This window comes from Cynoglossus semilaevis, chromosome 14 (genome assembly GCF_000523025.1).
Source record: "Cynoglossus semilaevis isolate Cse_v1.0 chromosome 14, Cse_v1.0, whole genome shotgun sequence".
Taxonomy (NCBI): Eukaryota; Metazoa; Chordata; class Actinopteri; order Pleuronectiformes; family Cynoglossidae; genus Cynoglossus; species Cynoglossus semilaevis.
Window position 1 is genome coordinate 1,409,663 of NC_024320.1, and position 14,033 is coordinate 1,423,695.

Genomic DNA, 14,033 nt, shown 5'->3' on the forward strand with positions numbered 1-14,033 from the left:
ACACACACACACACACACACACACACCAGTAGTTGGAATATGAATTGATCTGTGTGTGTGTGTCTTTATATATATATATTTATATCTATTTATATTTCTCCGTCTGTCACAGCAGCAGTGTTAACGCTCTGACCCAGACCCACAAACACACACACAGTCCTGGCAGCAGCGGCGTTTCATCTGAACGCTAAATGTTAGCTCAGCTATAATACATTCATTGTCAGTTGTTTAGCATGGATTTAGCCTAAAACCCTGTCATTGTCGTTGCTATTGTGGCTGGAAGTCGCTGTGAGGCGAAGCCGGGCCTATTGTTCAGCCAAGGTCAGTCCGATTGTTCCAGAGGTCACGCATTGGGAATATTCAGGCATCACTGATGTCCAACGTTGGGAGGCGAAGAAGGAAATTTGTAGAAACATCATCAGAGTCAATGAGTCCAGATGATGACTTTGTCTTTTCACAGACGGACGACATGGGTCCATCAACCTTTATTATTATTATTTTATTTTAATTTCTTAACTGAATCTGAATTAGTTTTAGCCTGAAAATGAACGGTTCAGCCGTTCACTTGTTTGTCAACATGATTCTCTATAACCGAGCTGAACAACGTCCATCTCCACCGCCAACATCAGTCCACCCTCCCCCCATTTTCAGTGACCCCGTCTTCCTCCTCCCAAACGTATACGTACACTCATAAATATACATGCACACACACACACACACATATAGAAATATATATGCAGTCTGGTCCCGCCTGCTGCCTCTGTCGCGTCACATCGACCGGGGGGCTGGAACCCTGCACCTTGGCCTTTAAACCTTAACCTGTGACCTCTGTTGTCTGCGTCTGTATGGGCTTTGTGTGTGTGTGTGTGTGATTCTGTTATGTCTGTGTGTATTTTCCAGGGGACATAAGGCAGCTGCTGGTCTGGATCCAACAGAACCTGCTGAAGGAGCGCCCTGAACTCTTTATCCAAGGAGACACCGTGTGAGTGTTTCAGTGTGTGTTAGTGTGTGTTAGAGAGAGAGAGGGCGTGCGTATGTGCACTTGATACACACTTGACAAACATATCCCAACGGTAAAGACTAAATGTTTTTCACTCAGAAGTCTAGAATGTTTTCACCAGTTTTGAATGAACTTGAGGAGAACTCCTGAACTCCTTGAATCTCCTTGAATTTTATGCTTTGTTTAACGGTTTAAGTAAAAACCCTGAATATTAGGAGTGAAGTTGACAGTATTTATATTACCACATAGTTTTGTTTGGTAGGTGAAAAGTTAGTTCAAAGATAAACAAAGTATATTTTGACCAAGCAAGTGTTAGCAAATTAAGCAAAATTAGCCCCGCGATAGCTACAATTTTAGTCAGTAACTGAACAGTCAAGAAAGGCTACAATTTAGAGATGAATGTTGAAAATGTAGCCAATGTTTTGCCCCAAATTAACTAAAGGGGATTAAAAAAAATAGCCAAAATAGCTAACATTTGACCTAAAAGAGCTAAGAAGCTAAGATACCAGAAATGACCAAAATTAGCCAAATGTGAACGTGTCGCACAGAAAGCTAAGGGTTAGCCCAAATATAGAAACAAAGCACCTTCCAGGAAAAGGCAAACGGTTCAGAAAAGGCTGGAGGTCAAAGGTGAATCGAACCCACGACTGGTCATTTCACTGATGAAAACGCTGAGAAGGAAACGAGGACCACAAATGTACCTGAGCATGTGTATGTGTGTGTATCCATACGCGTGTGAGACACATATATGTACGTGTATGTGTGTGTGTTTGGGTCCAGGACACAGTGGTGTGTGACTTTTACTGCTGCCTTTGTTCAACACTATTTATAGCTGCAGAGAACCAGTGAAAAAGAGGCTACCTATAAACCTTTAGATGAGGTGTGTGTGTGTGTGTGTGTTTTTAAATTCAAACTTCATCTTTTTTCTATATTGTCTATAAGAAAAAAATGTTTTTTTCTGTGATTGATTCACGTTACATCCTTCTCTCCTCTGTCGCTCTGTGTCCTCACTGTGTGTGTGTGTGCTCTCTTTCTTTCTTTCTTTCTCTCTCTCTCTCTCTCTCCCTCCGTCCCTCCCTCCCTGACATCACAGCACCTGTAAAAGGTGTAGACGAGTAGGTTTGAACCACAGACAGAGCCGCAGCATCTGTGGGAGCCTCGTCTCGTCCTCCACACTGTAGCTAAACAAAAAATAAACACACAAACACGTGCACGTGTGTGAGACGACTGCAGTGAGAGGGGCCTGTTGTTACCCTCCCCCATTACCCTCATTACCCTCATTTGAAGGGTGGTGATTTTTTTAGGCTACCTCAGTATGATAATTTTAGGCTCTCATTAATTTGTAGTGACAGCTTCATTTTTTTTTTTACCCCTAAACGTGGTCAGTTTTAAAGAATGGAGAATGATGTTGAATAGTGAACGTGACAAAAAAAAAAAAAAAAGAGAGAGAGAGAGACATGTATGGAAAAGGTTTGTCCTTTACACTTGGTTTCCTTCCTTTCTGAAATTTGGCAACACTCCCACTGTACACCAGGGGCAGTAATTAACAAAGGCTTGGCCTCAATGATGGGCCTCATCAAAGATTATAACAAACATTGGACATATACTAGCAAAATAGAGACAATAGCCATAGCATTTAGAAATGAGGTAAATGGCTAAGCAATATAGCCAAAAGTAAAAAGTAAATGTTAATATGTTAACATAGTAAAGGACATTTGAAGCAGCTAGCTTAAGCCCAAATTAGCCAATAGGTAGCCAAAGCGATAGATGTTGCAAAAAGTCAGCACAAAAAAGAGAAAAGATTAGCCAAAAGAGCTAAAAGCGTGCAAAAATAATAGGTAAAATCTAGATTGACACATAGCTTATGGCTAGCTCAAAAAAAGAAACGATAGTTGGGGCAAAATTAGGATAGAAGATATATAACGGTTAGCTCAGAATTGGCACAAATATGATTGATTACCTTATATTTCAGTATTTAAAGCTAACCCAGACACAGCTATTACTGCCTAAAAAATACGATTATTGCAAATGAACTGTTGAAACGACCGACAAAAAGCTAAAACTTAGCCAAGAAATTGGTCAAAGGTATCCTGATGCTAACAAAAACTGCATAATAACTGTGCCTTATAGCCAATTAAAAAAGCAAAAAGTTAGCCCAAAAATGGTTATCACAAATAGACAAGACAATAGGCAGGATAGCATAATGTTAGCCTAGAAAGCTAAGAGTGAGTCCTGAAACCTCTACTCACTGTGATAGCAGCACACGTGGGTTAATATTCCCCCAGTTTGTTGCCCCCGTAATGTATTTACACATACATCTGTGCCATTTGTGTTCATTCATTTCATGGTTTGATTCCATATAGTGATGTGTGTGTGTGCGTGTGCGTGTGTGTGTGCATCATTGCGTCCGTTCCCCTCTGTCCGTCTGTCAGGAAATTGCGTCTGACCCAAAATTGATGTGTTTTCCCACAGGAGACCTGGGATCCTGGTGCTTATCAATGATGCAGACTGGGAGCTGATGGTGAGCAGTCAGAGCCACGGTCATTGTCTGTCCAGAATACGTGCATGTGTGTGTGTGTGTGTGTGAGGCCAAATATAAATCAATATACTCTACACTGAAATATAAACAAAATCCAACTCCTTGGTCTTTGAGAATCAATGTAATCACACGGTACTCATTTCTAAACCATCTCCAACGTTGATGACCCTTTTAGGCCACCGTAGAAGGAAAACCTGGACAGAGATGATAAAACAGGCCAGAGTGTGTGTCTCTCTCTGTGTGTGTGTGTGTGTGTGTGTGTGTTCACTCACATTCGGTTCATTTTCTCTCACTCACTCCATGTTTCCCGTTGAAGACTCTTCTCTGTCCTTGGGGCCTCATAACTGCGCACACACACACACACACACACACACACATTTTTACTTGCACACACAGACATGAGGTTTGAATGCATTGATTCAATTACAGACCCTCCACACTGGGGGGATGTAAATGAAATGAAAAGTTTGTTATTACTCACAGCCCAAAGGGAGCAGTAGCAGCAGCAGCAGCAGCAGCAGCAGTAGAAGTATCATCAGCAGCAGCAATAATGCTCATATTTGTATTGGAAAACGCAGATATTTCCCCCTCCCACTGGTGCAGTATGTTTATATATCCATCCTCTCACGTGTGTGTGTGTGTGTGTGTGTGTGTGTTTTCCTGGTCCTCAGGGGCAGCTGGATTACCAACTGCAGGACGGAGACACGGTCGTGTTTATATCCACTCTCCACGGAGGCTAGAATGTGAGCGATGACGTTTCTGTAAGGGCTGCTCCAGGTTGCGGCGTCTTCACCTCCACGCACCAACGTCGACGGTCACGTGTCGACCTGCAGCGTGATGGCTGAAGTGGTGGGGTGTCAGACGGCAGATGAATGATGGGAAATTCAGGGACGAATGATGGACAGAATAGCGTCGTTGAGATGGTTCGTGGACATTTGTGTATGTCTTTTTCTTTTTTCTATTTTTTTATGGGTAAAAATTGGACAACAGATTGTGATGTACTGTAAATGATGACAGAGTGTGTGTGTGTGAGTGTGTGTAAACCCTCAAATAAACTCTCTTCCATCATATCTCTGCTTCTTACTATTGCACTACACAGCCTATACACTTGTGTGAATATTAAAGAGTACATGGTGTTGAGTCCACTCTGTTGTCCTGTCATCATTTGTACACCGATCGTTGGTTTCTTTTTTTATTTCAATACCAAAAATATCCCACATTCAAACACAAAATAATATTTTATTCAAACGATGAAAACATGATAAACAGCCAATTAAATATACATATTGTACAGTGTGGACTTGTTTATATTTGTACATTGGTCTTATTGTAGGTTGAAAAATATTTCTCCATCTTTACATGTAATGTTAGTTTTAGTTAAATATAAGATTTTTAATTTTATATATATTTTTATTATTTCACAGTAATGGCGTGTCTTTGGTTTTAACTTCTGTTTTTAATGTGATGAATAATTTTTTTCTTTATATTGATCATTTATATACATGTGTGTACATATATGTATATATGTGCATACATATACTGCATGCGTATAATGTACATACAGTATATACCATATTTATATAAATATTAAAAGTTACTTTATAATACAATATAATCAAACACATATTTGGTTTATATAAATATTTCTAATATATGTGTGTATTATTTGACATATTACTATATAACTTTTATTTTGTCGTGACGGTAATATTTTACAGGTTGCCTTACAAGATTGTAATAGGTAATTGCGATACAATGTTTATATTGGGTATAGAATACGATATTAATAATAGATTCGTCTCAATATATTCTACATTTGGTTTTACATTACAATGTGTTATTTTAGATACACAATTTATATTTTATTGGACGTGATAAGTGAGTAAATGTTATGAAATGTATTATAACGGTTTTAATATTTTATATGTAAACATATCAACGTTTACAATCCCTATATAATTCTGAATTTACGACACATTTACACCGAAATGCGTCATAACATTTATACAACTGAATATAAAAATGCAGGAATATTATATTTAATGTGTACGTTTGTACACATGAATGTATATTGACTTATTTATTGTATAAATGTTTTTCGCTCGCCGTATAAATTAGTTTTGTTTTTGTCTGTCAAATGAAAATCACCTGAAATATATGATACACGCAATAGTTTCACTTTACGCTATTACTTTGCAAACATTTGATTGTATTACTGTCTTTGGTCAAGTGTGTAAATGTCATTGATGACCTAACGAAACGATTGCGTCAGATCGGACCGATGTGACGTAATCATACTTCGGTACACGAGTCCCAACGAAATCACTGGTCACACTCCAGTTTTGGTCCAATTTACAAACAACATACGACGAATCAGATCATGGAATATTCATTAAGTACATGAGGAGGGGAGGAGGGGTGAGCGGGCAGTAGAGGAGCACACTGCGGGAGGTCGTGATGTAGCCTGGGGGCTGTCCTCGCCAGAGGGCCCGCAGCCCGGGGCCACCTCACAGCCTCACTCTGCCGTGGAGGGCGATTTACAACGGGAAACCTAGTGATAATGGAGCGGAGAAAGGACATGGAAATGAGGCTGAGAGTCTGTGTGTGTGTGTGTGTGTGTGTGTGTGTGTGTACGGGCGTGCATGTGCCACACTGATATACAGTGTGTATTCTCTGTATTTACTTTTTATCTATTTCCTACACTTTACTGCCCTTTTATTTCCGATCTTAACTTTTCCCAACAATTAACGGGTCATTTGATTCCAGAATAGATCAAATATTTAAAACATTCTAATCAAATATACATTTAATACATTTTATCAGGTCGCAAAATAAGAAAATTAAAAGACTTTATATAGATTTTTTTTCTTTATTTTAATGAAGTCAATTGTCTTTCCTAGGTTAATTCCCAGATTATTTTAGATTAGATTAAGGGATTAAGGTAGAAATCCACCTTTGCAGTATTTTTAATGTTATTAGAAAAATGAAAAATGATTTGTCTTTTACTGTAACCTCTGACATTTTAGCATTAATTAATAATATTCTGTTAACAATCAGACAATCTAATTTGTTTTTGAATAATTTCAGATTTTCTTTCTCTCGCGATCTCGGATTAAAGGAATCATCCAACTATTTTATCCATCACTAAAATACAGAAGTGACCACGAAATGACCTTTGTTGACTTGTCTGACTGTAAATTAAAGTCACAATAGAAACTTAAAACTTAAAACTTTATTATTGATGTTTAATTATTTAAAACACAACATTCATACATTCTATGGGCTGTATCAGTGCCAAAAATAAAATAATCAACACGTGACCACTTGAAGTATATTGTAAAAAGAAAATCACATTCATAAAACACAGTAACATTTCAACCTTTGGCTAAATATGATATATATTCTGTTTATAATGAACGACTTCCTGAACCTCCCAAACCTGGAATTCTCCACAGGCAAAGCTTCAAATTGACCCTGACCTACTATATGGGCTGGTACTGCTACTGGAGCTGTTAATGGTCCCAGTGCTAACCCCTGAACTGATTGGTCTTTCTGTGGAAATATAGAATATTCTTAAAAAAAAAAAAAAAAACCTCCATCGTTGTTTTTCGTTTTCTGAACCTTGATGTTTCCTTTACACTGATGTTATTTGCAATTCATTTGCCTTTTTTCTTGTCAGACAATAATCTAAAATTAATTACTAATATATTTACTATTAATAATACTAATAATTATTAATTACAATGCTAGTTTTTAAAAAAAACTAGCATTGGGTTGTAAATTTCAAAAATATCAAAACATCAAATTATTAAATGTAAAAAATATCAAGAGATTTTTTGTATTTCAAGTTAAATATAACTGCAGATTAATCTAAGATATAATTTATTATTTATTTATTTATTATAAGCATTTATAGAGATTTGTGCAAAACATGGTCAAACACATGCTGTAAAAATACTTTACGTCTAATATAGTATTAAAAGCATGAACCAGGAAAGACTTTTTTATAGTTACATAAATGTGGAGTTCACCCAGTTCTGCTGGGCACGAATATCTTCACACAAGAGCAAACATGACGCTCTAATCCCCTGGAATTAACAAGGTTTATCCCATAAACACACACACACACACACACACACACATTGTGTGAACGTGAGTGAATGTTTTATATTGAAATAATCTGTGTATTTAAGAGTAGGAACAAACAAAAGACTTTTGCACTGTTTATAAATGTAAATAAAATCCAATAAAGAGGTGTTTACTTTTAAATAACTAATTTTCCTCAAAACGTTTTTTGCCTAAAAAATAAGAATTATTTATGTGTTAGTAGTTTTTTAATTTACATTTTAATTTGTCTTTCTCCAATAAAAGTAACAAGGTGAACGAACAGAGAGAACTCGTTGAATCTGACATCACAAAGACTTCTCTTCACCGTATAAAATGAGTCTGATTTAAAGGCTGAGCTGTTTACTTTTTAAATACATTTAACCTACACGGTATTTAACTTTGTATTTCAATTACTATTTTAATAAATTCAATTATTAAAGATAAATACAGACTACATTTCAAACGACATAAAACCATACAGTTGATATTTACGGCCTGCGAATCTGCTGTAACAAAATAAATGAAGAACCCAGATACATTTATATACGTTGGATCAATTTCCGGTGGCTCTTCCTGCTTCATCCTGACTCCTCTTTGCTAACGACAGAAACTAATTCGTGTGTGGTTTTTTCCCCCTCATCTGCGCTGCTGCATGTGAAGACTCAGCTTTTACCGAACACAGTCGATACATCGACACACCGCCAGTCAATACGTGCCATTTAAAACAAACAGTCTTCATTAGATCTTCGACTAAACGTAAGTACCAATCGGTGAGAGAGCTAAAAGAATTAAAACACACACACCACGCACGCACACCCACACACACACACAGGAGGCAGAGTTTTTTTTTTCAGTTTCCCTTCATTTTTTATTAGCCCGTCATGCTAATGAACGACGTCATCTTACCTGTGACCGTAACAGAGCACAGGCAGGACATTAGAGTCTGGTCTTTGAGTCTTTCTGCTCAGGTTCTGGTCTGGTTTGGTTTGGGGGGGGGTGTGGAGGCCCCATGTGCATGTGGCGCTCGGCCAAAGCAAACACACACACACACACACACACACACACACGAAGAGAGAGAGAGTGATGAATGTGAGTCTGCAGCAACAGATGTCCATACACAATTCTTGGGGGTTTAATCTGGGTTTACTCAAGAATTGCGTTTGGACAATCAACCGCTAGAGACTCTGAGGACACTTCCGGGACGGAGGAGTCACACACGGACCGCCGGGGGACGCGGGTTCCCTCCCCAGGCCTTGGGCTGCAGGCACCTGCGACTGATGCACTAAACGGTCCCTAAACAGTTCCGCCTGTGTGTGACCCTGGGAACAGTTGCTCTTTCTTCTCCGAGGCCTGAGAGCTGCCACAGCGGGCGTCATTTCTGACACACTCCCCGGTCAGCAGCTAATCCTGGAGCGGGTTTTATCTTTGGAAGAAGAAGAAGAAGAAATGGTTCTTCTTCACCAAAGCTCAACAGCCAATCATTTTGATTTGAAAATAGACTGTGAATCCACTTTTAGCTCCAAAAACTCAAGACGACTCACTTTATATTCAACTTCTTCACCGAATTGAGAGAAAAAAGTTGTTACTTCTCCCTTTAGAAGCTGGCGCATTCAAGTTAAAGAAATGGCCAACGAATACTCGATTAATCAGTCAACAGCAATTTTAACAGTCGACTTAAAGAAACTTTTGTAGCTTCTTAAAAACGACTACGACGTTTAACGGAGTATCTTTGGAGATAGTGTACGTCTACATGTATAGATATATAAGGTGAGAAACCCGTAAGAACACAACCACGGTGTAACCTCGACTATTGTCAGGCTGATCAACCAATGGAAGCAGAGTGGTCTACAGAATAAAGCCACGTCGGTAGTCGTCTAAAGTTGACCCATCTGCAGACAAACCTCTGCGGGCCTTAAGATGGCTGAATGTAAAAATGTCATCTCCTCCGTGCCTCCGCCGCGGCCTTTCTTTTTTCTGCAAGTGTGTCAGAAATGCATTACAACACACGCGCGCGCGGATCGAACGGAACCAAAGTCGACTTTCTTTCATTTGAAAAGAAAAGTCCAAAAAAAAAACCAACAACCCAAAACGCCATTTCTGCACCTGCAGTTCTGCTCAGGACGCACGGTGCGCCCGGAGAAATCCCTGCAAAATACCTGGAAGACCAGCGTTGTTCTCTGGAGATGATTACAGAAAGAAAATACACAGGGGAAAAAAAGAAAAAGGAAACCCGTTAGTTCCCAACGGATCGGAGCGTCCTTGGTCCGTTTCCCCCTGAGGAGAAACCTCCGTGTCGGTGTGGATTTGTCCAAATGCCCCCGAGCGGAGGATGGAGAGCAGGGAAGGAAAAGAGGACGGAGGACGGAGGAGGATCTCCTGTCTTCTCTTGCATCCTTCCTTGCCGACTCCTTCTGACCGACTGACTGACCGATCGACTGGACGCCTCTTCTCCTCCACCTCCCTTTTGACGCTGCTCCCAACAATGAAGGACGCGTCCGCGACGCAAGGCGGAGTGAGGAGTGAGGAGTGGAGAGGCTCCTCGCTTGGTACAGAATTTGAATAACACCACGGGGTGATAAATGTCCATTGTACTGCTTAAGTAATGAATCTCCGCTGTCCTCTCTCGCGCGCGCGCACACGCACACACACATAGGCGCGCATATAGACGCGCGCACACGCACGCCAGCAGCTGCGTTCAGGGACCAGCAGCAGCAGCAGCGGCCTCTCTTCTTAAAGACACAACAGCCCTGTTTTCTAAACAGAGATGACAATCCGGACACTGTTGACTCTCCATGACGTGTGGTGTTTCTCTTGTGACACACACTCTCTCCAGTGTGTGTGTCTGCGTGTGTGTGTGTGTGAGAGAGAGAGTGAGATCAAACTAGTGCAAAGCCGTGACCAGGCACTCAGACATAAAGCGGTGCCTTCTGCACCATGTGCAGCCATTCTACGTCAGTGCAGCTCCACTGTATGGGCCACAGTGTGTGACCCCGAGGTGACGGAGGAGCCCAGGATGGTCATCGTCATCACGTGACGGTCCAGCACAGACACACAGTTGTCTTTAACGTTCAATAACGACGCGTCTTTGATTCACGTACACACAAAACCAATGTCGTGACCAACAGAGAACAAGTGCAGTGAATCATTCACATAAAACTAAAGTCTGGTCCGGGGACCAACCGTGGCACGTTGACCCGTTCAGTATGGCCCAGATTTTTCTGTTTTCATAATCAAATCTTTTCCTGTGTTATTCTGTATCTACTGTAGATGAATTATTGACTCTAGATTGACCACAGGTGTGAATGTGAGTGTGAATGGTTGTTTGGATCTACGCGTGGCCCTCTGATGGTCTGGAGAACTTCTAGGTTCTTCTACACCCTCACTCTTGACTGCTAGGATTAGCTCCAACTGTTAAAGATGAACAGATAAGAAATAGTCTCTCTGTAGGTTGTGAACTTATTTCAACTTGGTATTTTTTTTGTCAAACTATTTCTGCCCAATGTATAACATCGCAACTATTCTTAAAGGAAATAACTTCAGGTTATTGTGGTGCTAGTTGTAGCCGTCGTCTACATTTACCTTCACATATATCGTCTGTGTTTAACATCTTTATTTTTCATGGACTATAAGATTGGTGTTTTTGTCGATTCTGCTGTGCTTTGCTGGTGTTTGCTGGGTTTTGCTAACTTTTAGCCCATTCTGAGCTATCAGAATTATTGAGTTTATATTTATGTATTTTTATATATGTTTATATGTATTTATATTGATATATTGAGTTTTTTCTCTCTAATTATTTAATTTTACTTTAAATTTTTGTTTGTTTTCCACTTAAATCTTATTTTCTCTCTAATTATTTAATTTTACTTGTGCTGTTTCTGGCATAATAAAAGTGTCTTCTGTATTTTTATATAACTTTTATTTCAAGTAAGTTTAGACTTCCAATATATATATATATACTGTGTATATTGGTGATTTTATTTAGTCATTTAATTGACATGCAGATGTTTCAGGACTGTGAATCAGAGACCAGTTGTTTCATCAGCTTTCTAATCTGATTTTATTCTCATTAATGGACTTTGTAATTGGACTAATTTTGTAATGTGTGACAATTTTGAGGTTTTTGATAAAAATGCGTGCTTTTACTGCGGTCAATTTCTTCATACCATAACTCCACTCCCACAGTCCACACCTGAGATGGTCTAATCTCTGCTCCTGATACAAACCTGTGTCTATGGCCATTCTACTGCAGGTGTCCTTTTACACCATACATCAATTTAACTTCTCACCGTGCAGCTGTGATTGGAAATGTTAAGGTTAAGTCATTTAGCCCTCAACTGCGTCTGCTTGTGTAATGTAGACTATTATTAATGACATCATACCAAGAAAAAAAGTACAAGTGAAAAACAGAGGAGGTGAGAATCAAGAAGAGGGGTGGGGGGCAGAGAATGGGTAATGCTGTGGTCATGGGGGCCAAAGTACAGAACTTTACGAAATGAACAAAATTAAAACATTAACCTCTGTCAATATAGACATATAGAGAGTCTAATAAGTAAGCTAATAGTAGTTTAGAAAAGCCTTAAGCTAGCAAGAAAAAGGACCAATCATGGCATGAATAAAACCAAAACATCTTTTACTGCAACTAAATACAGAACAGATCTTATGTATATACTGTATCTCTTATATATCAATGACAGTAAAGATTGGCTGGAAAGATGGTTAAAGGTTAAACAATATGTGGCAAACAATAAGACTTAAACCAGCCAAAGTCTTAAAATATAGCAAAAATACTAAGAGTTAGCCAAAATGACAATTTGAAACTAGACTAAAAATATGTGAAGTAAACCAAAAAAATAAATACCTCATTTGATACCTGATATGATTTCAGTTATTTTAACATTAAATGCAAGATCATATTAAAGTACAAACTAAATTCATAAAAGTTATACAAAATTTAAAGGTTAGTTAGCCTTAAGATACTTTATTTTTTACCAATATCTTCTTTCATTTTCTCATATATTTCCTCCTTTCCTTTGCAAGGAAAAGAAAAATAGAATTAGCTATAGATGTACCCAAAAGACAGCCTAGAGTTAGATAAATGTTAGCCAAGGTAGGAGCTTAAAGGTCGCCAAAAAAAATAAAAAAATAAATAGTTTAAAAAAAGTTTGAGGGTAGCAATGAAAAGACAGAAAGAAACATTTGAGTTGAAAAAAAAAACTATAAAAAACATTAAAATGAATGTTTGCCAAATGGGACGCAAAGATGTAACACAGTCGTATTTAAATGTTAACATAAAAACATCCAAATATTGTAGAAAACTATACAAAGACCCCTTAGGAAACATATTGTTTTCACAATACAATACAGAGTTTGATTTTAGGAGCAAAATAAGGAGAGAATAAGTACCACAATGGGACCACAGGCCACAGTTTGGAGTATATTAACGCATTTGTTCGTTAATTAGTTAATCAGTTTCCTGCTGCTCAACCCTTTGCTGAGCTGCTGCTGCTGGACAAAATGAAACAAAGTCTATGGGACAGAGGACTCTGTAACTGTCTGAGAGGATTTCCGTCTGATGTTCATGGTTTAAAGGGTTTTAGAAGCGTTTTCTGTGACGTTAAAGAAAAGCTTAGAATGAGTCTGGGGTCTGATCCCACTCCCACACTGTAAACAGAACTGTGGATCAAACCCCATCCCCACATCTTCTACATCAGCACTAGTCAGTGCTGCGTTAGCGCTGCAGCTTTTTGATGCTCACCAAACGTCGAGCCCTTCTCTCTCAGTTGCCCTCTCTTCCTCCCTCTCTCTCTCTCTCTCTCTCTCTCACCCACCCTCCTTCCCTGTCTCTCTCTCACTCTCTCTCTTTCTCTCTGTCTCTCAGCCTCTCTCCCTCATCCCCTCTCCCTTTCTCTCACTAATAAATCATCCTGACTGATCCCGCCCCCAGGTGCAGGGGGTCCTCCTCTTTAAAGCTCAATCCGTTTTCCCCCTTTTCATCCCTGTGAAGAAGCCGAGTTAACCTCTGCTGATCCACAGGGCCAGAGCCTCTCATTCACTCCGCCGCTCACTCATTCATTGCTCTTTTTTTTTTGGAGTGCTAAAAAAAACAAACCCCTCCACCTCCTCACTGCTCTCTCCTCTCTCCTACATCCTCTCTCCTCCCTGCCTCTTCATGCCCTGACTCTCCCAGAGGCGGGAAAGCAGCTGGTGCGAAGTCAAGAGGCTCCTCTCTCACCCTCACCTTGACACCACTCACTTGAAGACCGAACACACTGGACTTTTTTTTTTTATGTGACGGTGACCTCATTAAACAGACATTGTTAACATACTGAAAAACAGTTACGACAGAATTCTGTTTTTTGTTTTAGTTTTACTAGAAGTCTGATGTGC

The 14,033-nt window shown here is 39.3% G+C and overlaps 3 protein-coding genes across 3 annotated transcripts in view; all 3 read left to right on the forward strand.

The window, feature by feature from the left end:
* urm1 (ubiquitin related modifier 1) overlaps positions 1-4,684 on the forward strand; it is a 13,444-nt gene extending 8,760 nt beyond the window's left edge. The window contains exons 4-5 of the mRNA XM_017038426.2: positions 3,473-3,521; positions 4,211-4,684. Of these exons, the coding sequence (XP_016893915.1) occupies positions 3,473-3,521; positions 4,211-4,279 (118 nt within the window). The 3' untranslated portion in view covers positions 4,280-4,684. The remainder of the gene's footprint in view (positions 1-3,472; positions 3,522-4,210) is intronic.
* The window catches only part of LOC103389085 (ephrin-A5-like), a 1,154,841-nt gene that overhangs the window by 676,390 nt on the left and 464,418 nt on the right, over positions 1-14,033 (forward strand). The window lies entirely within an intron of this gene.
* cercam (cerebral endothelial cell adhesion molecule) overlaps positions 7,468-14,033 on the forward strand; it is a 32,736-nt gene continuing 26,170 nt past the window's right edge. The window contains exon 1 of the mRNA XM_017038424.2: positions 7,468-8,402. The gene's annotated coding sequence lies outside the window, so the exon portion shown is untranslated. The remainder of the gene's footprint in view (positions 8,403-14,033) is intronic.